Source organism: Orussus abietinus, unplaced genomic scaffold, assembly GCF_000612105.2.
Source record: "Orussus abietinus isolate OABI.00-Male unplaced genomic scaffold, Oabi_2.0 scaffold8, whole genome shotgun sequence".
Taxonomy (NCBI): domain Eukaryota; kingdom Metazoa; phylum Arthropoda; class Insecta; order Hymenoptera; family Orussidae; genus Orussus; species Orussus abietinus.
The window spans coordinates 1,988,843-2,011,355 of NW_019395997.1; the positions used below are offsets into that span (position 1 = coordinate 1,988,843).

General features: G+C 50.7%; 6 protein-coding genes across 16 annotated transcripts; 4 read left to right on the forward strand and 2 right to left on the reverse strand.

Moving 5' to 3' along the window:
* The first annotated feature begins 169 nt into the window (after positions 1–169).
* On the forward strand, positions 170–2,829 carry LOC105699478 (ubiquitin carboxyl-terminal hydrolase 46). Of its 2 annotated transcripts, none has more exons than XM_012424491.2 (8): positions 170–400; positions 745–825; positions 918–1,134; positions 1,243–1,323; positions 1,413–1,702; positions 1,804–1,941; positions 1,999–2,142; positions 2,223–2,829. In XM_012424491.2, the coding sequence occupies exons 1-8, from the start codon at positions 398–400 to the stop codon at positions 2,328–2,330; spliced, it is 1,062 nt and encodes a 353-aa protein (XP_012279914.1). In that variant the 5' UTR covers positions 170–397; the 3' UTR covers positions 2,331–2,829. The 2 variants fall into 2 exon arrangements, with proteins under 2 accessions (XP_012279914.1, XP_012279913.1); XM_012424490.2 differs by having other exon boundaries at positions 171–400; positions 1,410–1,702.
* On the reverse strand, positions 2,819–4,908 carry LOC105699479 (STE20-related kinase adapter protein alpha). Its single transcript, XM_012424494.2, has 6 exons — positions 4,852–4,908; positions 4,585–4,771; positions 4,130–4,484; positions 3,834–4,005; positions 3,577–3,766; positions 2,819–3,510 (listed from the first exon to the last, which is right to left on the reverse strand). Exons 2-6 carry the CDS (start codon positions 4,628–4,630, stop codon positions 3,239–3,241), a joined length of 1,035 nt encoding a protein of 344 aa, XP_012279917.1. The 5' UTR covers positions 4,631–4,771; positions 4,852–4,908; the 3' UTR covers positions 2,819–3,238.
* A 248-nt stretch (positions 4,909–5,156) lies between these two features.
* LOC105699480 (transforming growth factor beta regulator 1) lies at positions 5,157–7,264 on the forward strand. The gene is made up of 6 exons (XM_012424495.2): positions 5,157–5,418; positions 5,481–5,709; positions 5,809–6,085; positions 6,154–6,373; positions 6,444–6,717; positions 6,810–7,264. The coding sequence occupies exons 1-5, from the start codon at positions 5,290–5,292 to the stop codon at positions 6,597–6,599; spliced, it is 1,011 nt and encodes a 336-aa protein (XP_012279918.1). The 5' UTR covers positions 5,157–5,289; the 3' UTR covers positions 6,600–6,717; positions 6,810–7,264.
* Positions 7,265–7,306: 42 nt separating this feature from the next.
* LOC105699477 (F-box/LRR-repeat protein 14) lies at positions 7,307–11,796 on the reverse strand. The gene has a single exon (XM_012424489.1). The coding sequence runs from the start codon at positions 11,017–11,019 to the stop codon at positions 9,577–9,579; it is 1,443 nt and encodes a 480-aa protein (XP_012279912.1). The 5' UTR covers positions 11,020–11,796; the 3' UTR covers positions 7,307–9,576.
* A 264-nt stretch (positions 11,797–12,060) lies between these two features.
* LOC105699302 (U11/U12 small nuclear ribonucleoprotein 35 kDa protein-like) lies at positions 12,061–13,227 on the forward strand. The gene is made up of 4 exons (XM_012424173.1): positions 12,061–12,099; positions 12,557–12,772; positions 12,839–13,052; positions 13,121–13,227. Exons 1-4 carry the CDS (start codon positions 12,061–12,063, stop codon positions 13,225–13,227), a joined length of 576 nt encoding a protein of 191 aa, XP_012279596.1.
* Positions 13,228–14,172: 945 nt separating this feature from the next.
* On the forward strand, positions 14,173–21,800 carry LOC105699495 (troponin T, skeletal muscle). Of its 10 annotated transcripts, none has more exons than XM_012424530.2 (15): positions 14,180–14,443; positions 15,006–15,052; positions 15,688–15,715; positions 17,344–17,364; positions 18,318–18,335; positions 19,028–19,055; positions 19,177–19,281; positions 19,354–19,450; positions 19,541–19,577; positions 19,655–19,760; positions 19,838–20,056; positions 20,136–20,228; positions 20,297–20,377; positions 20,977–21,055; positions 21,213–21,800. In XM_012424530.2, the coding sequence occupies exons 6-15, from the start codon at positions 19,050–19,052 to the stop codon at positions 21,461–21,463; spliced, it is 1,074 nt and encodes a 357-aa protein (XP_012279953.1). In that variant the 5' UTR covers positions 14,180–14,443; positions 15,006–15,052; positions 15,688–15,715; positions 17,344–17,364; positions 18,318–18,335; positions 19,028–19,049; the 3' UTR covers positions 21,464–21,800. The 10 variants fall into 10 exon arrangements, with proteins under 10 accessions (XP_023289914.1, XP_012279952.1, XP_023289913.1 ...); XM_023434147.1 differs by having other exon boundaries at positions 15,691–15,715; XM_012424532.2 differs by lacking the exon at positions 18,318–18,335.
* The last annotated feature ends 713 nt before the right edge of the window (positions 21,801–22,513 follow it).

Genomic DNA, 22,513 nt, shown 5'->3' on the forward strand with positions numbered 1-22,513 from the left:
TTCAAATTTCCCACTTGAAAGGCTCGTTGCCTCTCTTTTTGATAGAAGAGGTTGCGACCGTGGCGCCATCTCTTAGGGGGAGCGTGAACGAACATGCTGTGTCGCCATTTTGTAGAATAGAACAGTTGAATAGTTGGGTCTCTTCTCTACTCTATGCACTTCCTTTATTGGAAATATTTAATCTATGCCAGTTTGTGGTCCATAACCGCTGATAACCACTGATAACCGCACTTGCAGTCGATCTTGAGAAACAACGTATGTCTGAATGTCGGATATGAATCCCTTAAGCAGTCTTTGATTTCCGTGAAAACAATTGGACCTACGATGGAGTTAAGGCCATTTCCGAAACTTGTACTGAGTGATCGTCAGCCGTATTCTAGGCGAATAACAGTGTAAAATGGTATGTAGAGTTTTAGTATTTTCGCTCGCTGGAAGTTAGAGGATCGTGCCTGAAGATTTAATTCCCACGGTTATCGGATTAATTTCTAACCTCGTTGCCCAATAGGCTAATGCTTACTTGTAAGGGTTATGTACGTCGTTAACTAACGCGTATAATAAATAGATGACAGTTTTGTGATTGCGAAACTGTCAAACTCCTCTGGCATGCAAATTCATTGCGTCTCGTTACTTTGATCACTTGTTATGAGTTTGGTGGAGTGGAATGTCCGTGAAACGACAAATGCTAATCTGTACGAAGTTGTAAATCTTGGTTTTTCTCTTGGTAACTGTATATTTACATTTCAGGGTGCAAACATATCGCAGTTGGAGAAAGATATCGGCACTGATCAGTTTCCACCGAATGAGCATTACTTCGGGCTCGTGAATGTAAGGGAGATTATGAATTACTTAATTCTCAAGTTCTGACTTACTTTCGTAGAGATGTTATTTTAATAATGAATGTCATGATGTTCGTTTAGTTTGGAAATACATGCTACAGTAACTCAGTCCTCCAAGCTCTGTACTTCTGTCGACCATTCCGAGAGAAGGTATTGGAGTACAAGGCAAGAAACAAGCGAACAAAGGAGACTCTACTGACATGCTTGGCGGATTTATTCTACAGCATTGCTACGCAAAAGAAGAAAGTTGGCTCGATAGCTCCAAAGAAATTCATTGCGAGACTGAGGAAAGAAAAAGGTTAATGTTCATAACAAATTATCAAATTGTTGAATGCATGCATAATATCCATGCGTTTAAAAATAACTTATCTATCGACATTACATCCTTGCAATTTTTCCATTACAGAAGAGTTCGATAATTACATGCAGCAAGATGCCCACGAGTTCCTCAACTTCCTGATCAACCACATCAATGAAATAATCCTTGGTAAGCAAATGCCGATGAATCTTAAATATTAACTTTTAAAACCACTCGCGGACATTTTAAAATGCTTCGATCCCTTCTCACGTTAGCAGAGAGAAATCAAAGCAAACCGGTAGGCAGTAAGGGAGGAGCCGGAGATGCAGCTTCTCCCCCCGAGCCAACATGGGTTCACGAGATCTTCCAGGGGATCTTAACTTCTGAGACTCGTTGCCTTAATTGCGAGACCGTTTCCAGCAAGGATGAGGACTTCTTCGATCTTCAAGTCGACGTCGATCAAAACACGTCCATCACGCACTGCCTCAAATGTTTTTCTAATACCGAAACTCTCTGCAGCGACAACAAATTCAAGTGCGATCACTGTAGCAGCTATCAAGAAGCACAGGTATAACCTAACGATTTCGCACAATTGATTACATTCAAAGCAATAAACTGCTTATAAGAACTCTGCGGACCATTGACTGATTCCTTTACTTTGATTTTCAGAAACGGATGAGGGTGAAAAAATTGCCCATGATTCTAGCGTTGCATTTAAAGAGGTTCAAGTATGTTGAGCAATACAATCGACACATCAAAGTCTCTCACAGGGTTGTCTTTCCATTGGAGCTTCGATTGTTTAATACAGTGAGTACTATGATATATTAATTTTAAAACCAGTATTAACTGAATGTTAATATTCAGAGTGACGATGCTGTCAATCCTGATCGTCTGTACGACCTGGTGGCTGTTGTAATACATTGTGGTAGCGGACCAAACCGGGGACACTATATTTCCATAGTTAAGAGTCACGGTTTCTGGCTGCTCTTCGATGATGACATGGTCGACGTAAGTTCACTTGATGAAACAATCAACAGTCATTTTTTCTCCTTTGGGACTAAGTACGTTTTTTTTTCTTCTTTTTTCAGAAAATTGAGGCATCAACAATAGAAGATTTTTATGGACTCACTTCCGACATCCAGAAGAGCTCAGAGACAGGCTACATTCTATTCTACCAGTCGAGGGACTGCAGCTAGGAACAATGAACCTGCAGTGAACACTGCTCCGATGATACGTAATTGAAGAGAAAGAGAATTGTCCTATATCCCGTTTTACAGATTCTACGCGGAAGAGACGTTTACACCTTCGCGATTTACACGTTCAACTTAGAAACATATACAGAGCGATCCTGATCGCAACCCTCGGAGGAGGTCCATTTAGAGCTGTGCAGAGGGTGAAGTCGACATTGAGGTATACAAAGTTGCCTAGGAGAGAGCTAGTGCAGAGAAGCATGCGTGAGTTGTATTTATTTTAACTTTACTCGCGTCCTAGTCGCAAAGTACTGTATAAGAGAGAAAGAGAGAGTACTGTGCCCAGCCATCAGAGGGCTGCTCGACAGGGAGAATTCCTGCGGGTTGAGTTCAGTGATAATGGGCGCGTTGGCGGTCCTCGTAGATGTTATTCCGACTGTAAAGATGTACGACTAATTATTAGAGGAGATATTGTTACAAATAAAATTGCCTGCTTTTATCGTTACTCCAACGTCATGCGTCTTTGTATTCACCAAAGGGGGCTTCGTTAAGATCTCTGACTTTCCAAGATTCAGCCGACTAATGTACAGAGTTGTTGATTGTTGAGATTGTGAGAATGCTGCCAAATCGCACTTTGATAAACCTCCTTGCGGACTACTGCTCGCTTTATACAATATTAATGATTTAACGAAGTAATGAGTAATTATGTACAGATGAACGAGGCATAAGAGATATGCTCCTTGATAATGGAAAATAATAAAAACAGGCTACTAGATTATAAAGTTTGGCACTAAGGTGTAGTAGATCGTTCAGTGAGAGCGCCGTAATCGCGTCTCATCGAATTCCGATAAACAAGAATGAGAGATCACTTCGATACACAAAGGTATTTACAAAATGTCTTCCGTAAATTGGTTTTAGACTTCGTAGGTATTACTGATACTGTTCAGATTCCGGTAGTTGATAGGCTCCACTGGTTTCAGGATGTCTGCTAACGATCCGTTGCTTTTTCTGCATTGTTTCAAAAAGGGATGCGATAAGAGCTGGTCCATCGTAGGTCGGTTGCTGGGATCTTGTTGAAGGCACAGAAGGGTGAGAGACTGTAGATTCTCAGAGAACTTATGCGATGACGAACCTCGCTGATACTTTGAGCTACTTCGTCCTCCATTGTTGTCTCCGAAGTTAATGCCTGAAAATTAATTAAAAATAAATGATCGCATAGTCATAACCTCTTAAAGCAATTTGGTGTCCAGACCTGATTCAGTGTTCATCGCGAATGGCTGGAAGGTCGTACGGTCAATTATTTGTGTACTGTCACTACGAAGCTTTTCTGTAAGCATTAATGTTTTTGGTACATTATAGAATGGCACTACACCATTGGCTAGTTCACAAATCGTCATTCCTAAGCTGTAGGTATCAGACTTCTCGTTATATCCTCGCACGTCCTAAAGCACAGATGTGGTTAAGGAAAATAATGTGTCAATAAATCAAGCCAGTACGCCAAGACCTCACCTGTTGAAGTAATTCCGGACTAAGCCAGCTGAGATTGTTTGCCGTGGACTTTGGGAACGAGAAAATATGTTTTTGCCACCGCCCATTCTTAACGATTTCGCATGCATATCTCATTCCTGTCAGGCAAACACGACCTGGAAGCGATACCAGGATATGACTCGCTTTCACAGCCCTGATATAAGGAGGAAAGAAATTAGAATCATTGCTCTCCCTACAGAGTCTGAAATTTGTTAATCTAATCCATGAAACTCTACTCAATATTTAGAGATTTTTGTTTATAATAACATTAGAATAACCTGTGAATGTATCCTCTACTGTGAATGTAGCGCAGACCTTGCAAAACATCGCGCACTATGAACGCTATAGCAAATTCTGGTAAGCCTTCGACAAAGTATTCCGTAATCAAGTCTCGGCACGATCCATAACCCATCAGCGGAGACACTGCACATATACTCAGTCCAGAAACAAATGTGGCTACGTATGGTAATACATTAGGGTGTTGCAGTTGCCTAGTTATTAGTATCTCCCTCTCGACGAGGCTGTACTCATCGTGTGCTTTGTTGTCGATGAAGAATTTCTTTATTACGACGGGTGTATCTGTCGACTTATGAACAGCCAAGTGAATAGTCCCTACTCCGTTGTAACAAATGCCTGAAAAAAAATCTCAGTAGATGAAAGACGTTAAGCAGCAGTGATCTGTACGCAACTACAAGAAGCAGTAAATTCACGGAGGAATTGTAATTATCGTAACCTAGGAGGGCCTGGCAATCATAATCCTTAGGGTTAGCATCGTACATGTTTCCGGTTATTCAGATATCTCCAACTCGACTTAAATTATATCGCAAGTCCGATAATGGGCCATGTACTGAATAATTTAGCTTCTTTCCCTCGATATTTGAACTAGTCAGGATAAATCAAGTATACCAGTTATACAGCGACTGTAATGGAAATTTCATAACCTATAACTGCCTATAACCTACTATGCTTACTGCTTCCGTATAGACAGAATTTGTCATACCGTGTTTGAAAATTTGAAAATGCCGCTCAAACGAGCCGTTAAATCTTCGAACCGAGAAAAAGTGAGAAACGTTTGCAGTTGGCAGTAACCAACTCATCTCTGGCAGTAACTCCAGGGGATCGATTTTGTAACTTGAATTGGGTGAAAATGCTAAAAGTAAGCACCTCTCGCGAGTTTGTAATTAGAGATGAGTTTGGAGATTGCTCACGGTCAGAATCGCGCCATCGAACTTATGTAGTATGCGCCACTTGGGAACTCGGTGCACAATCCGACGACCGTCACAAAAGTGCATAACCTAGCGACTCTTATATCCTCTATGCTCGTAGCCGTAAAAAAATCACCGTGAGCTGTCGATATAACCTCGAATTTATTTATTGACACTAAGAGAAACTTCAATTGCGTCCTTATTCAATCAGTAATTGTCATACTCTAAATCAGATGGAACGCAAAATGCCTCAGTCTTACGGTTACTATAACGCCAGTTACCACAAAAAAGTGGTACAGCCAAACTTGAAGTACAAGAAGAAGTATCGAAAGCTGAAAAAAATTGTGAAAGACACCGTTTTTGTAAGTCGATTTACCGTTTGTTAACTGGAATTTATATTCACAAACCTGTTCCGATACCCTAGGAGAATGCAGCCCTCTGCGATCAAGTCGCGTACATGCAGGAGAACCTTCTCATCGTCAAGGAAGAAAGGCTCCTGCTTTTACGAAAACTTTGCCAGCAGCATGGAGACATGGATCCGTCGTCAATGACATCCAGATCTCACGGCAGTAACGTGAACTCACCGACATTTGGCCACGAAGGATACATCCCAAAGAAAAGCGTCAAGAAAAGATGCTCCACCGATGGTGCAGGTAAGAACATTTCTATCTATATTTGATACCTTAAAGAGAATGAAGAATTACCTCCCGATGTATGAAGAGATACAACAAGGAATGGGCTTTGTCTTTCAGATCCAAAGAACAAGCCAAAGAGACACAGCAAGGTGATGCGCAGAACTGTCCAGCTGATCCCGCTGGATGCACAAGGCAGACCTATATTTCCAATATCCCTCGGAGACCTTACAGTCTACTCTCTCGGCGAAGTGGTCCCCGACAGAATCACATACCACACAGAGGATCTTATCTTCCCAGTAGGATATTGCAGTACTAGAATATATGCCAGTCTTAGAGATATATGCACGAAGAGCCTGTACACTTGTAAAATCATAGACGGAGGGACAAAGCCTAGGTACGACGCTGCTGCTTACATTTCACATTTCCGATCCCTGATAATTAATGTTCCATTTACACTGCCAGATTTGAAATAGTAGCAGATTGTGACCTGGACAAGCCTCTGGTTGGATCGAGTCCAGACGAGTGCCACTCGAAGTTACTATCAGCAATTTCTCCCTCCCTCCTGGCAATGGGACCGAAGGGTGCGGACTTCTTTGGAATCTCACATCCCACCATACAGAATCTCATTCAGAACTCTCCCGGAACCCGGAAACTTGCTTTGTACAAGCCACAGCGTTTCGAGGTGCCTTTATCTATATCCTACCACCACCATGCGAACTACCTTCAAACCTTTACTATAACTGTTCCGACAGGTGGGAAAAAACGACAAAGGAATCAACCCGATAGAAGAAGACGAAAACGATCCTTCTTTGGGGTTCGCTGCCTTGCATCGGGCTTACACATTAAGAGACAGAGTAAAGGAGGAGCCAACGGACCACGATCTGATGATCCTCCAACAATTTTCGTGATCAACCCGTAATTATGTACATACACTGTAATATAGCCATCGTTATCACAGTACCGAATACTATTAATAAATTGTATAGCAGAGTGAGCTCGACGTGGATTCCACTAATTGCATGGAAGGTACTCCCAAGAGTCTATTGAAGTGAGGTTATTACCAATTCCAAGGATTTTAACTAAGCCATATTAAAACGAAGCTACTTTCCTGCTTCCAGGGAGTCTTTCATAAGGTAGTGCGGTGGAAATCGGCGAAATTTAAAGGTCGAATGTAGGCCATTGTCCTCGCTTAGGTATACGCGCCCCTTTTGCTGTTGAAAAGGCCAGAAACGACCCGAGGACTCCTTTCATGCCCTCGGCGTGTTTGGATACACCTGCCGAGGTTCTCGGACCCTAACGGGACTTTTTCCATGGGATTTCCGACCAGGTTATACGATCCAAGTTGGGACGCACCTCCCGCCTTGTCGACGAATCCGCTCAAAAGGATCAGGCCCATGAAAAGAAAGGAAAAGGAAGAAAAAAAAAAAATAGGGAGAGAGAGAAAAGATGAAAGAAAATTCCAGAACGTCTCCGCGAAGCCGACTCGTTCTCGAAACCTTCGAATTGAAATATCCCAAGTTGTACAAGAGAGCAAAAAAAATTATTAACATTAAAGCGAATCAAGTTAATCCGACATCTATGGGGATTAATGAATAATTAATGATCTGCTCGCGTATCCTCGCAAGTTCTTCGCTTATTATTACTCGAAATCGTGACGGCCGGTTCAAGATACAATTCGTTTCTCTCTTAATTCCTAGACCCCTCCCTCGAAGAGTCTCGACGCGTCGAAAATCCCTCCGAGGGGGGAGAAATTGTAAACAATTAACGACGCGGCGAGAACAACGGGCGGTAGCTCGCGATTGTCCTCGGAATACCCCGAAGTACATCTCTCGTGAATACCCTCTCGACGAAGTGTCGGGCCCTCGGGGAAGGTTCTTCCCTCGAGGAGGGAACCTTCCTCCCAAAAAGGGGAGAGAGAAAGAGAAGAAAGGTACAAAAGAAACATGGGGGAAGAATCGAGAAACACGTGGGAGGGCACCTTCTTCGAGAGAGTCTCCAGGAGGCGTCCCTTGCCTCCTCCTCGACTAACGAAACGCTTCAACAATCGCGGGGAAAGAGGAGGCAAGCGCCGCGGACCCTTAATTACAATTATAATTATAAACAAAATCTGGACGAAGGTCGGAAAACGACGAGCGACGCCAACGGAGCGATTCCTAATCGATGAGGTCCTCCTCTAACTTTGACCTATTGCACCCAGGAGAGCGAAGCATTCGTTGGCTATCGTACCCTTCGGAGGAGACTTCGCTCTCCCAATTAACTCCGTCGACGTCGCCCATCCGTCACAGTGGTATCTTACAGGTTTCGCTATGTTAAGGATGAATACACCTCTCGCGAAACGAGCATTATGCTACACAGCGCTCGAGTTCTGGCTCGCTCTTAACACTCCTAATGTTTATACAAACGCAACGCCACAGGGAAAGTGTTTCGCTCTCCCTGTCCAGGCCCTCCGGAGATCTGAACTCGTCCTCTGGTGGCTGTGCGGACGCGACAGGAAACGACAGGGCGCAGCTGGCTCGTTGAAAAAATATAAATCTCTCGTCCCTCCCTGCACAGGTTGTCGCAGGTGCCAGAGCGCAGTCCCAAGTCTTGAGGCGCAGCGTCGGACAACCTCCCCGGGGACGACGATCCACACCCTGGTCCGCGGCTAGCACCGGGCGACTAACGTCGTGCATTTAGAATTAAATGCAGGACAGAATTAGTGGCCTTAAAGTGTAGCTGAATGATTTTCCCTTTAAAGTTACCATAGGGTACGACACTAGTATCCTACCTCGGGGTAGCCAGTGTTATTTCGTTCGCTGCGCTCTATTTTGATCGTTCTGGCGTATAATCCTCGCCGTATCTACCGAAGACACGGAAATTAACGCGAAAAGAAACCGCGGAGAGGGAACTGCGCCTCGACCTGACGGACTTAACCTTCAAAACTGGCGCGTTACCTTCGCGGGCGCAGATGGGGTCTCTTAATTTCCCTTTCTTTCCTCCCCGTCACAGCGCTTAAAACGTTTAGGGAAACATGCTTCTTTTTGTTTTCTTTTTTTTTTCTTCTTTTTTTCCTTCGTTTTATACAATATTGCAAGACACCCGCAACGAGCGACGCTTTAGGAGTTACAGTCGAGAGACTGTCGAAGCCTGAGAATAGGCCTCCGATTGCTGGGTGTCACGAAATCGGTCCTCTAAGAAGGAGCCGGAAACGTAAAATAAAATAATTGGTGCTTATAACTTTAACTAAGCCCAATAATATACGCCGAATTGTGCTAATTTCTAGATTAAGACCGCGAGAAGGAGGAATGGGTCGAGCCAAAATTCCTTGTCTAAGAAGTCACCGTTCCGAAGACATTGATATTAAAAAACACTATTCAGCAGACATAGCGACGAAGTGACTTTCTAGTAAACGTGAAATTTCAATATCCTCATGCTCCTTTAGAATAGTAAAAGATATAAACAGCTTCTAGTGAACACGATCCCTCGAGAATTGCGTATAAAATTATTAAAATCCGACTCTTGGCAACAAACTAGGAACGGATAAAAACTTCACCTCGAGTCGGGGAATGCCAAAGGGCAACTTCACAGACCTCCCTCTTGCAGTCGTGCGCAATGTCTTTCATGACAAATATAACATAAAAAATGTAAAAAGGTGTCAACGCCGTTAAACACGAATAAACGAACGCGAGCACATTGCCCCACGATCATGGGTAAAACAGAATGCATGAGAAATAAAAAAAAAAAAACGATGGGAAACAAAGGGGAAAAATCTCCTTTGATCTCCTTCGCATGCTTAAACCCGATGCCAATGGATACATGATTGGAGAGCCTCGTCGTTGTAACATACAAGGCAAAAGAACTGGAAACGCAATGTCTTCAAGTGCCATAACTCTCCGAAGAATGCCATCACCGTACGTGCCACAGCCCTAGGTTCAGTATACTCAACTGCGGGAGTTTCATGATTCGCTCGAGGCCGGCAGTGGTTATTCTGGTGCATCCATACAGGTCGATGCACTTGAGATGCTTCATGCTCTCCGCGATGGTGTGCAGGCCCTTGTCGGTGATCCTGCTGCACTGACCGATGTTAAGGGTCTCCAAGTCGTGCAGCGTCTTGGCTACCTTGCAGATCCCCTCGTCACTGATCTGGCAAGCCGACAGTGAGAGCGACTTCAAGTTAAATAATCCTTGCGAGATGTGGCCAAGAGCTACATCTCCGATTCTATCGCAGAAAGAGACATCCAGAGAGGAGATTCTGCTTCCGCCCTCTGCCAGGTAGGCCACACCAGTGTCCGAGACATTGTCACAGGACCTCAGGTTCAATTCCCGCAGGCTCGTCATCTTGGCAAGATACTTGAGGCCGGAGTCCGTAATTGAGAAGCAGAAGGACAGGTTGATAAACTTCAGGCTGGTGAAGCCGACGGAGATGTGTTCGAGAGCTGCATCGCTCAGTCTCTGGCAGTCCTGTAGGCCCAGGTACTCCAGTCCATGGATTCCATCGTCGGTTTCTTTGTTCACCCCTGCCAAGTCGGCGATGCCCTTGTCAGATATTTTCCAACAACTCCGTAGGTCCAGCTTCTTTAGTTTTTTCAGGCCCCAGGCTATGAGAAGTAGGCTGACGTTGGTGATGTTGCAGCAACCCCCGAGCTCCAGTATCTCCAGGTTCTTCAGGTACTGCGATATCGTCCCAAGCGATGCATCGCTCACTTGCTTGCACAGAGACAGGTTTAGCTCGACCAGCGACAAGTATTCCTGGCATAATGCATTTGCGATGCCTGCATTAGTGACATTATAACAGCCAGATAAGTTTAGCGATTCCAGGTTAGGAATTCCCTTAAGGACGTCGCTGAGGCCTCTGCGAAGGGAGAGAACCTGCACTCTCTTCACTCCTCTCCAGACAAGGCTGGCGAACAGCGTGGGAACATGCTTCTGGAGATGTAGTTTCGCTTCCACTCCTCGCCATACCGATCTATGATAAGCAGCATCTCTCCAGGCAGTGCACACTTGTGCAGCTCTCCCTCTGTCCTTTACATCCAGGTAACTGAAGATGTGTGCCAGAATCTCTGGGTAGAGGCATGAGATATGCGTACCGACAAACGACGATCTCCTCGACGAGCCATTCGACTGCCTAGAAATACCTTGTGGGTAGGAGGTTAGGTCCGTTGTTTCAGAGGTATACCGAGGCGTGGTCGACAGATCGTGAGAGACTATTTGTTCACTCTGTGGAGAGGTGACGGATAAATGAGGCTGGTGTAGGCGGTAGTAGTGCCCACTACGGTCGATTAACGTGGCTCCGTGAGCCATCGGCAATGCCGGCAGTTCCGTCATCAACTGCTGGCCATCGTCCATCATCGCTCAGGTCACGCTTGCGATGCCCTGCAACAGGGATCCTCTTTCTCTGGCATAATAGCATCGATGCTTCAGACCATATCTAGCACCATGCTCGGAAGCCTTGGAGATTAAAGCAGACCGAGCCAAAAATTCTTATCACAGGTTCTTCAGCAGTTCTTGTTATTCCTCCACATTAACTACCATCCATAATACAGGGACTGATGCGAAAATGTATCTTCATTCTTTAGCACCGTATGAAGTGGCGATAATCGCTGTCGATAACGAGTCCTTCTACCCGTTGCTGTTCCTGAGGAGGAAGAGAAACGGAACGGCTCTATCACTCTCGTCAAGTTCGAGCGATAACCTCAAAAGGTCGCCAACGCGATCCCTTACTCCGAGCGCTGCGAGTCGGACGCCACAGTCGGAGGTTATTTCCTCCTTGGAATGGAGTTTCCGCGTCCTTTATTCGGCAATTCACGTGGGGCACACTGGTTCAGGACGACCGCGGCTTCGCTCGTCCTTGACGCAGTCCTTCCAGAACGCGGTCCGTTTCCCCGTTTCTTCAGCGCGGATGACCGACTTCGCGAAACACGGACTGGACCGCGGATGGGGCTTCGCGTCGGGTAAGTTAGGTTAGATGCGGGCGCGCGTACTCGAGACATCGAAACGTACGAGAACGCATCGCGAGAGCTTCTTCAAGAGTGCGCGTCCGCCCTCGGCGGTGGTTTCGTGTGGGCTCCACGGACGGAGAAATAACGGGTCGCAAGTCCCTTGCGTCCAATCAGACCCACGTTTGCATTCCTACGATGCTACCTGAGACTATGCGGAGTTAGAAGTCGCATACCCAACCTAAAGTATCTTCTCGAAAGAAGTGCCATCTGGTAATCATAATCTGAAACTCCTTGTCATCTCTGAATTGGGCTGCCCCCTGGTGGAAGATGTGGACGGCTAATGCGCTTGCCACCTGATACCCCTCAATGGCGGCCCCATTCAGGGATCTTCCTCATCTCTACACCGAACTCATCGCTGTGATAAAAACATCGTTTAACATCTCTTACCAACATGTCCAGCAAGACCTGCGGCGATAAACTACCCATGATGGCTTGAAAAAAAGAAAAAAGAAATGGATCGTATTGTGATCCACCTAAACCTGGAAAAGGGCACAAAAGAACAGGCAAAATAGAACATTAAAAAAAATCCAGGAAGTCTGAGAAGTGCATTAGCCGTCCGCATCCTCCACCGGGGGGCAGCACAGGACGCTATGGCGCGACCCTACCCGTGAGCAATCTCTTAATTCATCTCTGTTATTAATTGCTTTCAAGTTTTATATTATTCACGATTAAAATGGTAAGTAAGGGCAGAAACCAGGAAAAAAAAATCTACCCCAAATTGTCACATGTTTGCTTTTATTTCGTATGGGAATACCGTTTTTGTATCGGTACCGTTTGTGAGATGACACTTTCTAGGTTGTGTACGCCCCCATCAACACTCGAATATGAAACTATTATTGAACTGATTTTACTCAGACCTATGATCGGCTTTATTGTTTGCATTGAAGGACGAAGCGTTACATAATTGGAGCCCTTACGCTAAGGAGTACGATCCATTAAAAGCTGGTAGCATAGATGGAACGGATACGGAGCCTCACGACAGGGCAATCGCTAGAGCCATGTATGCACACTACGAGCCACCACACGATTTAAAGTCCAAGCCAGAAAGAACTCTTTTCGTCTCTGGAATTGGATCCAAAATCTCCAAACAGGATCTTAAAGAGGTATCCAACCTAGTTTAGCACGTTCTATTGTTATATCTCCCATGGAACTAATCCCACTCTTTACAGCATTTCTCAAAATGTGGAGAAGTACTGTCAGTTAAATTAATAGTTGACCTAGTTACGGGCATGTCCCAAGGTTACAGCTTCGTAGAAATGAGAACCGAAGACGAGGCACATAGGGCGACCAGACGGTTGCACGATACAACCTTGAAAGGGTATAAACTTTTTGTCGACTTCGAATGCTGCCGTACAATGAAGGGTTGGAAACCTAGACGATTAGGTACGTCGTTCTTCCAAAATTGTATCGTCGAATCTACTCGAAACGACCGATCCGTCGATCTATTTCAGGCGGAGGTTTCGGAGGTAGAAAGGAATCTGGACAGCTGCGGTTTGGAGGAAAAAATCGGCCGTTCAAGAAACCTATCCTGCCAAATATCGTAAAGCCAGGGCCATGAAAAATTCAAGCCGTCCTTGAGCTGCACTCAGTAAAGCACTTAACTTCAACGTCGAGCAAAGCATCCTCTTCGGACGACGAATCTTCTCACGGTTTGAGTTCCTGGAATCACGTAAATCTGGATCGCTTTTCAATATGAAAAAATGAGTCTCGAATGTAGAGTATCGACGTCGATCGGTCCGCGCGTCCGCGCGGAGCGTCAAGCTCTCGGTCTTGGCTTGAAATTTATAGCGCCGCGACGCCCTCCCCCGACAGGGCTCCCGCCATATATGGAGGCGACGACCGCGCGCTTCCGAGGGCTTCCAGCCGAAAAGCCGAGATTGTAGCTTCCGTCCTTCCGATCGCTCCTTTCTGCCCTCTCCGAGATATTCGAAAGATCCACGCCGACGCCCTCGCGTGCTCGTCTTATTTCGAGTCGCGGACCACCGTGTCCCAATTCCGAGCTCGAGATCGTCTCTTCCGCTAAGGGAAAAAGAAACACGACGCTTCGCTGCAGCCTAATTTACCACGGGACCCGGAAATCGGGGAAACCCGTCGACATTCGATATCGCCCATTTTATTATCGAATAAATACCTATTATACCCGTCTACATAATTACTTCCATGCCATTCAAGGTCGAAAGAAGCCGTCCATCCCCAATTCGGAGCGTTGGTCCGGCGAACAGCCTCGAGAGCGAGGAAGCCCGTAAAACGGAGCCGGGGCAAAAGCCAGACCGCCCGGCATCGGTCCCGATCCTTGAACTCCTGACCCTGGGCCACCCGATCGGCGGCGGTCGGCGGGTATCGATGGCCCGAAATCGTCAAGATACTGATTTCGGTGCGGACACCGATTCGGCAGCGGCGGTGGAGGGGCCGGCTCGGGTCTCTCGGGTGTAATCCCGTGGACCGAAATAGCCCCCGACCAGGACGGCGGCGGCACGCCTGCGCCCCGATGTGCTCGCCGAGTCTCCTCAGGACGGGCACCGGCGGCTCCTCGAATGATAATCCGTCTCTAAAAATAGGGCCTGGGGCCCGAGGGAGGGACGCCGACGGAGAAGAAGCCTCTTGGTCCTGGTCGGCTCCGAGAGGTCTCGCCTCAGAGCCGCTCTAGCCGTCGCGGACTCCACATTCCACCGGATAAGCTCGCTGTGCGTGTCGGTGACCAGGCTCGCTATCTCGGACAGGGCCTCAGATATCACGCGTCCCTTCCTTTCTGCTGGACTCGCAAGCCCTTGAGTGTAAGTTGACCTCTTATAATTCACCGGACTCCTGGCCGGTCGGTACCGGGGTCATCGTGGTGTGCGCGGGGAAAAGATCGTCCGGACCTGCCAGTGGGGACTCGCGGAGATCGCCGCAGGCTCGGGATTTCGACGTCCCGCGGGAACCGACAGCGAGGAGTCGTCGGACTCGTTAGCTGGGTCCCGGGCGGACCTCTCGATCGCCACGGTACCAAGGTTTCCGGGAAAAGGACCCGGTCGCGCCGTAGAAAATAAGCTCCTTTCGAAAGGGCCAGGAGACGGTCGCTTGGAAAGGCTCGGAAAGGCTCGGAAAGTCGGGACGTCGCGAGGGGTCTAAAATTAGGCGGGCCGCCGTCGACTCGGAGGAAGAAGGGGCCGCTGGCTCCTTATAGAGCTCGAGCCGGCCAGCCCGCGGCCAGGGTTAGGAAACTGGACCTCGATATCGGATTACCTCGGCGCGTCCCGGCTTCGCCTTTCGGGGCCCTTTGTCCCGCGAATCGGGTCCGATCGGGCCTCGGCAGAGCCAACCCGCTAACGGACTCCTTACTCTTGTGTGTTGCAGCGTGACGAGTAAACCGCAAACATGTCCGACGACGAGGAGCAATACTCGTGAGTATACCTTCGCGTCGGCAGAGTCGCTTTTAACCATCCCCTCGACCGGGGCGATCGGAAATCGTTTTCGGTCGTTCAAGGGAACCGTTTCGGCCCCCCTTGGTAGCTTCGCCCCAGGAAACGGTCGATCGAGTCGCCGAGCCTTCGCGGCACCCTCGCCAGCGGGATGCACGCGCGCAATTACAGAACAGAGAACACGGAACACAGTGGGGAACACTTGATGCATACGTAACGACGGTTCCCGGATTTTCTTCCCCCCTCCGGTTGTTACCTTACGAATGAGGAATGAATTATTCACCCGTCATGGCCCGAGCCCTCCCACGACTTGTGTTATGTGGTTAAGAATGCAACGAGTTACCCCCGGTCAACCTACCCGGTTTAGCCGCTCGCTAACCGGCGAAACTCACGTCGTACCCTAGAGTGATGAGCGTGCCTCGTGGAAGAGATCTCCCGAACGAGTGTCCCTACCCCCGGAGTTTCTCGATACCGATTGCCCACCGTTTGACCCTCCCGGTTTTCTCCGTAACAGTCGACCCTTGCACATAGAGTTACGTATACGCATTATTCGGCCCGAATTTTCCCACGTTATCCGTATCACTAATCACCGTATTTCTCCTTTTCTTTTCTTCTAGCAGTGAGGAGGAGGTCGAGGAAGTGTAAGTGTCTCCCCCTACCAGGGGCGTTCATTAACTAATCGACCGTCTTAACGCATGTTCCTGCCGTCCTAACGAAAGTTTTCCTTTTTTCTTTGCAGGAAGTAAGTGCCAGATGCCGGGTCGCGTCTCGTAACGACCGTACAGCATCTCCGGATTAAGTTTATCGATAGGCTAGAGTCGATATGGTCGCCTTTCCGCGGTCTCCGAGTCCTCGGACTCGATCGCTCCTTCCTTTTCGCGTCCTTAGATCATCGATCGCGCCGCGGATCGATCGTCCAAGTTTTTTTTTCTTCTTTTTTCTTTGTAATTTTTTTATTTCTCTCCTAATGTTTCTTCCAACGTTAACCGATCGACGGCTTCTCCGGTAAAGGGGCTCCCGATCCTAGGACGGGGCACGATGCGGAAATTTGACTCGGACGAAAATCCCGGAGCACGTCCATCCGGACGAGTTTTGTAGGAAACGATTTGCCGCATCGTGCACCGTTTAATTAAAAAGGAACAAAAGAAAGATTAACTCGCGTTCCACGTTTCGCGCGCCCCTTTACGGCCGATCGCCTCCGATTTTCCCTCCGACCGGGGATCCCTTCCGCAGACGACGGAAGTACGGGAAAATAATTGCGTAATTGCCGGTTAAGTCTCGGAGGAATTCCGGTCAGCGCTTAGCCCCACGTAACGTCGCTCTCTGGGAATGTTCCGTAGTACGGGGTGAACCTACGCATCCCTCAGTTAAAATTAGCGCGTTTTCCGCACGGAAATAGAGCGGCTGGATGCCGATGCGCGTACCTCTTAAGCCGCGCGGACGGTAGCTCCCATTCGTAGTTTAGCAAAGACGCCGGAAATATTTCTCCCGGGAGGCCCGGGTAGAGAGAATGTCGATAGGAGGGAAAGAAAAGGGACGTTCCCGAGGATGGCATGGTGCGGACGCGTGGCCGGAAACTCCGCGGATTTTTCTGCATTTTTTTCTTCTTCTTTATCCTCGAGCTATCGCAATCGCGAGGGTTCCGTTCTCCGGCGTTCTCCAGAGCGTGGGACTCCTCGGCGGGTCGGTCTCGATTTCGCCTTCGGATCCGATTTCGGATTCTAAAGGACGCGTTCCTTTATTTAGAAACGGCCGGTGCGTCGACGGGACGGGCGCGAAAACCTTGACGGAGAAATCGGATACTCGGTATTTTCGTAGCCACGTGGTATACGGCTATTCGCGCCGCGGGAAGATACGGAAATAGCGCGCTATCGGAGGCGCCGCGGTTCCGGGGAGGACTGGAGATACCGAGGAGGGAACCCCGGAGGACGGGACCCCCGCGACCGCTCGATCCTCGTCGACTCGTAGACGAGTTTGCGAGGGTACCGAGATGGAGCGACGTTCCATCTAGGGGTTTAGGAGGGGTTCCTCGTTATTCCCTTCACGGAGGGAAAGACGATCGGAGGAAGGGGCGAACGGAGAAGCCCGCGATGTCAAGGAAAGGAAAGGAAAGGAAAGGAAAGGCATGGCGTAGGAAAGAGGAGCCAATCACTGACTCTGGTGTCTCTATTTCTCTCTTCTCCACATACACCCGATACCAATGACCGATCAATGACCGAACGATTCGCCGACCGATCGACATGACCCGCGATCCCTTGATTCGATCGAAAAAGGCAGCCGGAGAAGAAGATCGAGTAAGTTCCAAGTGCCTGCCACTGAATGTCTGTCCTTTGTCGGTCGATTGTTCCTACGTCCGCTCATATGTCGATTGTCAAGTGACAAAGCTGCTGCTGCCAAATCTCTCTATATCTATCTTCGGCGACTCGACGTCGCGCCTCTGCGCATCTCTGTGTATATATCCGTGGCAGGGCTCCCGGTCGACCCGGACACCCGGGCTCCGAGATACGGTCGAGAGATCCTCTCTCTTTCTCTCTCTCGACCGTCCCTAAGGGAGACCGAGGGGCCCGAGTCGCGAGAGCCCGTCTCTCTCTGTCTCTCCTCGACTCGCTGGCTACGTATCGTGCCGTGCCCTGTCTCCTGCCTCGTCTCTCCGTCCCTGCCGAGCGCAGCGTTCTCGTCGTCCGCATCCCGAGAGAAGAGTCAAAGATCCCCGAGGGCGTTTCCACGGGGTGCTCCGGGTGCCGGATGCACCCCGTGGACTCGCTCCTCCGTCCTAGGCCTTCGCCTCGACCTCTCCGTTCGCGCTCGGAGGGCAGAGGGTGAGAGAGAGAGAAAAAGAGTAGGAGAGAGGGAGAAGACGGGAGGGCTCTCCGGCGGAAACGCATCTTCTCGCCTCCTCTCCGTTGCCTCGCATTTGAGCGCCGCTCCGCACGTGTACCTTTGTGTCGAACGAGTGCGTGTAGACCCGTGTCGTGCATTCGTGTATATATATATATATATATATATATATATATATGTGTGTGTCAGCGAGGAAAGAAAACGCGTATACCGGGCCGCGTTCCCTTTTCTCCGTCCCGGCTTCGAGGCCGGCGAGTCCGCGTCCTCCTCTTCGCGGTCGCCGTCGCGACCATCGCGTCTCTCCCGACGGAGGGTCGCCCCTCTCGAGAGAGAGACGAGACGCTTTCCGCACAGTCCGCCCTCCACCCTCGACTCTAATAATCGAACCTTGTGCTTTCTGTTCTTATAGGGGTAGGGCGTCCCAAAAGTAAGTTGACCTCGTGGGGTGTTTTCTCACGCGTGGAATGATAACGTTCTTGTTGTTGCGCCTCGCCCAGCTCGCCGTCGCCCTGGCCTCTTTTAATATATCGTAACGTCCGCGTCCGCGCGTCCTCGTCCGGGCGAACCGGGCGGATCGAGCGGAATCGAAAGCCCGCGAGCCTGCGAAATATCCCTCTCGCTCTGAGTCGCTTTTTATCCTCTTTCTTCCCTCGGTTCCTCGGCCCCTATCCGCGAGCCTCTCCTTCGGGATCCCCGACGAGACGGGGGACTCCGCGTCCTCCGAGGAGTCTCGCTTCCCCGCCCCCCGAATCCGCTAGCCTGGTATTGAATGTCCGCGTGCGCGTCTGCTGCGTCTTGCCTGTCCGTCCGTGTGTCCGCATGCGTGCATTCGCGAGTGTGTGCGTGGCCGCGCGCGAGGACGAGGTCTTGCGTTTGTCTCTGTGTCCGTGTGTCGGTTTTGGATGCGTTCTCCGGATACGCCCGGTACTCCGAAAGGGCGTACCGAGGGGATGCCGGGGGGTGGCAGGGGACACCAGGGGGTACCAGGGGGGACACGGGGCGGCTCGGATGAGAAAGCGGAGGGAAAACTACCCGGGGTCCCCGAGCTTGTCGCGGGACTCGGAGAGGCACCGACACTAAACCCAGTTACTTTTGTTCTCGTTGCCCGCCAACCTCCAGGGAATCGGAAAATCCGGAGTTTATGAAGGTAAGATGGCTCTCCCGCCCCTTCGCCCCGTCTCCGCCCGTTTCCCCCGGGAGACCGCGAAGGGGCGCGGGTCCCGCTACCGGACTCTCCTCGTTACCTTCTTCTCTTTCCAAACGCCCAGAGACAGGAACAGAAGAGAAGCGACCTCGACGAACAGCTAAAGGAATACATCGCGGAATGGCGGAAGCAAAGGGCCAAGGAGGAGGAGGAACTGAAGCGGCTGAAGGTGCGTTTGCGAGATCCCTTCGTCTACTATCGCGAATGTCTCCCCCGTTCTCATGTCGGTCTTTCGTTTTAGGAGAAGCAAGCGAAGCGCAAGATCACCCGCGCCGACGAGGAAAAGAGACTGGCCCAGAAGAAGAAGGAGGAGGAGGAGCGTCGCCAACGTGAAATCGGTGAGCCCTAGGTTCTTACTCGGTGCTCCCGCCTAGAGGGACACCTCGCGCTATCGAAAGACTAACCGTCCCGATGACGTTCCTTGACAGAGGAGAAGAAGCAACGGGAAATCGAGGAGAAGAGAAGGTGGGTAGAGGGATCCCGTGCCCCTTATCGCGAGGTCCCCCGAGCTTTCCGACCTACGATCGCCCTCGTTTTTGCAGGCGCCTGGAAGAGTCCGAGAAGAAGCGGCAGGCGATGATGCAGGCGATGAAGGAGCAGGCCAGCAAAAAGGGACCCAACTTCACCATCACCAAGAAGGACCTCGCCGTGCGTACCCTCGAGCTTTCCCCGGTTCCCCGCGGTCGAGGCTCCGCCGTTTATTTAGCGATTTTCACTCGGCACAGGGTAACCTCTCGTCGGCGCAACTGGAGCGCAACAAGACGAAAGAACAGCTCGAGGAGGAGAAGAGGATCTCCCTGAGCTTCCGCATCAAACCCTTGGAGATCGACGGGCTCTCGATCGACAAACTCCGCGCCAAGGCCACCGAGCTCTGGGAGACCATCGTCAAGCTCGAGACGGAGAAGTACGACCTCGAGGAGCGCCAGAAACGCCAGGACTACGACGTGAGTTTCCAGACGCGTACCTACCGACTCCACCGCTTCCGGTCGGCGTAACTCTCTTTAACGTTTCCCGGGGAATCAGCTGAAAGAGCTCAAGGAGAGACAGAAGCAGCAGCTGAGGCACAAGGCTCTCAAGAAGGGTCTCGACCCCGAAGCCCTCACCGGCAAATACCCGGTGAGTGTCCGACTTTGCCCTTTCCGCTGGCCGAGGGACCTTCGACTAACTTTCTTCTCCGACGACAGCCCAAGATCCAGGTCGCCTCCAAGTACGAACGCCGCGTCGACACGAGGTCCTACGACGACAAGAAGAAGCTCTTCGAGGGTGTAAGTAGACCCGTCGAGAATCCCTCGCGGAACGTATAGATCCTTGGGCTTGCACGGAGAAGGTTTCCCGAAACGGAACGGACGATTCGCGCGGCGCGTCCACGTGACGGAATCGCGACCGGGTCGGGAAATCTTCCCCGTGCACTTTGGTCGAATCTGGTTCAACTCGATCAATGCATTGAATCGCAGGGCTATGACACGCTTTTAGCGGAGTTCAACGAGAAACTGTGGAAACAGAAAACGGAACTTTTCATGAAGCGCACCAAAAGTGAGTGGGAAACGACCCGTGACCAATCCGTGTCCGTCCGATTGAGCGTTTCTCCCACGTCCCGCCCGCTCCCTCGTGTGTTTCTTCTCGTATCTTTCTCCCCCGTCTTGGATGTCTCCGCTCCTGTCCCCGAAGACGCGATAACCCCGGGTCACCCGGTCCCGGCTTTCCCGAAGAGCCGAAGCGAGAGCACGAGGAACGCCCCGACCCCGACCGACTCCGACGTCTCGACGGACAGGACCGACCGATCTTTTGTTTGGCGCCAGTCAAAGGGATTAGGCACTCCCCGTGTGGTAACCCCGGCATGCCAGTCTCTCCGTTATTGTTTCAGGGCCTGACCGAACAACAGAAGGAAATAGTCGAGAAACAGTGGACCCAACAGAAGGAACAGTTCCTGGGTCGCCAGAAGAGTACGTAGAGGGGCCGAGGCTCGCTTTCCGCCGAGACCGAGACGTCTCCTCGAGGGAGGGGTCTCGGTCTCGGCGCCGGTCGCGGTCGCGACGGACGGTAACGGTAGCGGCGGCTTCGGAGACCGAGAACTGAGAGAATTCTCTTCGATGATTCCAGCGAAGCTGCCCAAGTGGTTCGGCGAGAGGCCGGGTAAGAAGAAGGACGACCCCGAATCTCCGGAGGGAGAGGAGGACACCAAGGCCGCGGTAGACGACGACCTCGAGGAGCCCCAGTTCGACGAGGAAGAGGGCGAGGAGGAGGCCGAGGGCGAGGAGGAGGAGGAAGAGGAGGAGGAAGAGGAGGAGGAGGAGGAGGAGGAAGAGGAAGAGGAGGAGGAGGAGGAGGAAGAGGAGGAGGAGGAGGAATAAGCTTCCGTCGGCCATTTTCGCTCGCGTCGGCAACTATCCGTCGGCCGTGGCGCACGCGCCGTAACTCCGCGACCCGCTACTTCTACTTCTACTTCTACTTCTACTTCTACGTCTACTCCATTACCTACGCTACAATTATTCTACGGAAGGGCAGAATCGCGCAAGGCGGCCCGGACGCGGGGGAAGCCGCTCGAGTCGCTCCTCCCTCGGGAACTCTCCGGACGCGACTCCGGCACGCGACGAGGCCGCGCGCGCCTACTACTTCCACTACTACTTATTACTATTACAATATCATACGAGTACACGGATTATTAAAATAAAGCGATTTATCGTATAAGACCCTCGAGAGTGCCGTTCTTGCGCCCCGACCTCGTTTCGCGCCCCGACGCGCGACGTCGCGTGTTTAGCGGCGAGACCGCGATTTTCCCGTTTCCTCGCTCGACGGCTCCCGCCTACGCGGACCGTGGGAGGAAACCTCGCGGCCATCTCGGCCGTTTAAATAGCTCTCGCGGAGTCGCGGCGCGCGAGACGAGATTTGGCAGCCGAGGCACGCGTCGCGGAAAGGATCTACGGCGATCGCGCCTTGGGAAGGAGCCAGCGACCGGAGGACATCCGGTGGTCGGCCAAGTGCGGAGAAGGGACGCGGATCGCTCCGCGACGTCGAGGTCGGGGCCGGGTCGGTCCGTCGTCGGCCCGACGCCCCGAGTACTCGACCTCGACCCGCCCGAAGCTCGAGGGCTCTCTCGCGTCGGAGCGACGCGGCCGCGGGCAGAAACGTCCGGACGGACGGGAGGGGACCCGGGAGGGCGGAAGAGAGAAACCCTCTTCCTCCGTCGTCGGGAATCGCAACCGGAACGAGGCCGGACCGCTCCCGTTTCGCCTTCGCTCCGTCTCTCTCTCTCTCCCTCCGCAGACGCGATCGTCCCGATCGATCGGACTCGGGTCTTCTCGACAGGAGGTGGCGGCGTCTGCGTCACCTCCACCGGCTGGCCGATGAATATCCTAGGTCGTTCCCGAGCCCGGGACCGAGTCGGCTCTTTCGGGGGACCC

Bases quoted from the DNA above. Each gene is read 5' to 3' on its own strand.
- LOC105699479 (XM_012424494.2), bottom strand. From the start codon at position 4,630: ATGTACGATGCTAACCCTAAGGATTATGATTGCCAGGCCCTCCTAG. The intron at 4,485-4,584 runs GTTACGATAATT...ATTTTTTTTCAG, and splicing joins TGATTGCCAGGCCCTCCTAG to GCATTTGTTACAACGGAGTA. The intron at 3,767-3,833 runs GTGAGGTCTTGG...TCTGTGCTTTAG, and splicing joins GTCCGGAATTACTTCAACAG to GACGTGCGAGGATATAACGA.
- LOC105699302 (XM_012424173.1), top strand. From the start codon at position 12,061: ATGTCCAGCAAGACCTGCGGCGATAAACTACCCATGATG. The intron at 12,100-12,556 runs GCTTGAAAAAAA...TTTGCATTGAAG, and splicing joins GCGATAAACTACCCATGATG to GACGAAGCGTTACATAATTG. The intron at 13,053-13,120 runs GTACGTCGTTCT...GATCTATTTCAG, and splicing joins TTGGAAACCTAGACGATTAG to GCGGAGGTTTCGGAGGTAGA.
- LOC105699478 (XM_012424490.2), top strand. The intron at 826-917 runs GTAAGGGAGATT...ATGTTCGTTTAG, and splicing joins ATTACTTCGGGCTCGTGAAT to TTTGGAAATACATGCTACAG. The intron at 1,703-1,803 runs GTATAACCTAAC...TTTGATTTTCAG, and splicing joins GCAGCTATCAAGAAGCACAG to AAACGGATGAGGGTGAAAAA.
- LOC105699495 (XM_023434146.1), top strand. From the start codon at position 15,027: ATGTCCGACGACGAGGAGCAATACTC. The intron at 19,282-19,353 runs GTGCGTTTGCGA...CTTTCGTTTTAG, and splicing joins AGGAACTGAAGCGGCTGAAG to GAGAAGCAAGCGAAGCGCAA. The intron at 20,229-20,296 runs GTGAGTGTCCGA...CTCCGACGACAG, and splicing joins CCCTCACCGGCAAATACCCG to CCCAAGATCCAGGTCGCCTC.
- LOC105699477 (XM_012424489.1), bottom strand. From the start codon at position 11,019: ATGATGGACGATGGCCAGCAGTTGATGACGGAACTGCCGGCATTGCCG.
- LOC105699480 (XM_012424495.2), top strand. From the start codon at position 5,290: ATGGAACGCAAAATGCCTCAGTCTTACGGTTACTATAACGCCAGTTAC. The intron at 5,419-5,480 runs GTAAGTCGATTT...CCGATACCCTAG, and splicing joins TTGTGAAAGACACCGTTTTT to GAGAATGCAGCCCTCTGCGA. The intron at 6,086-6,153 runs GTACGACGCTGC...TTACACTGCCAG, and splicing joins GACGGAGGGACAAAGCCTAG to ATTTGAAATAGTAGCAGATT.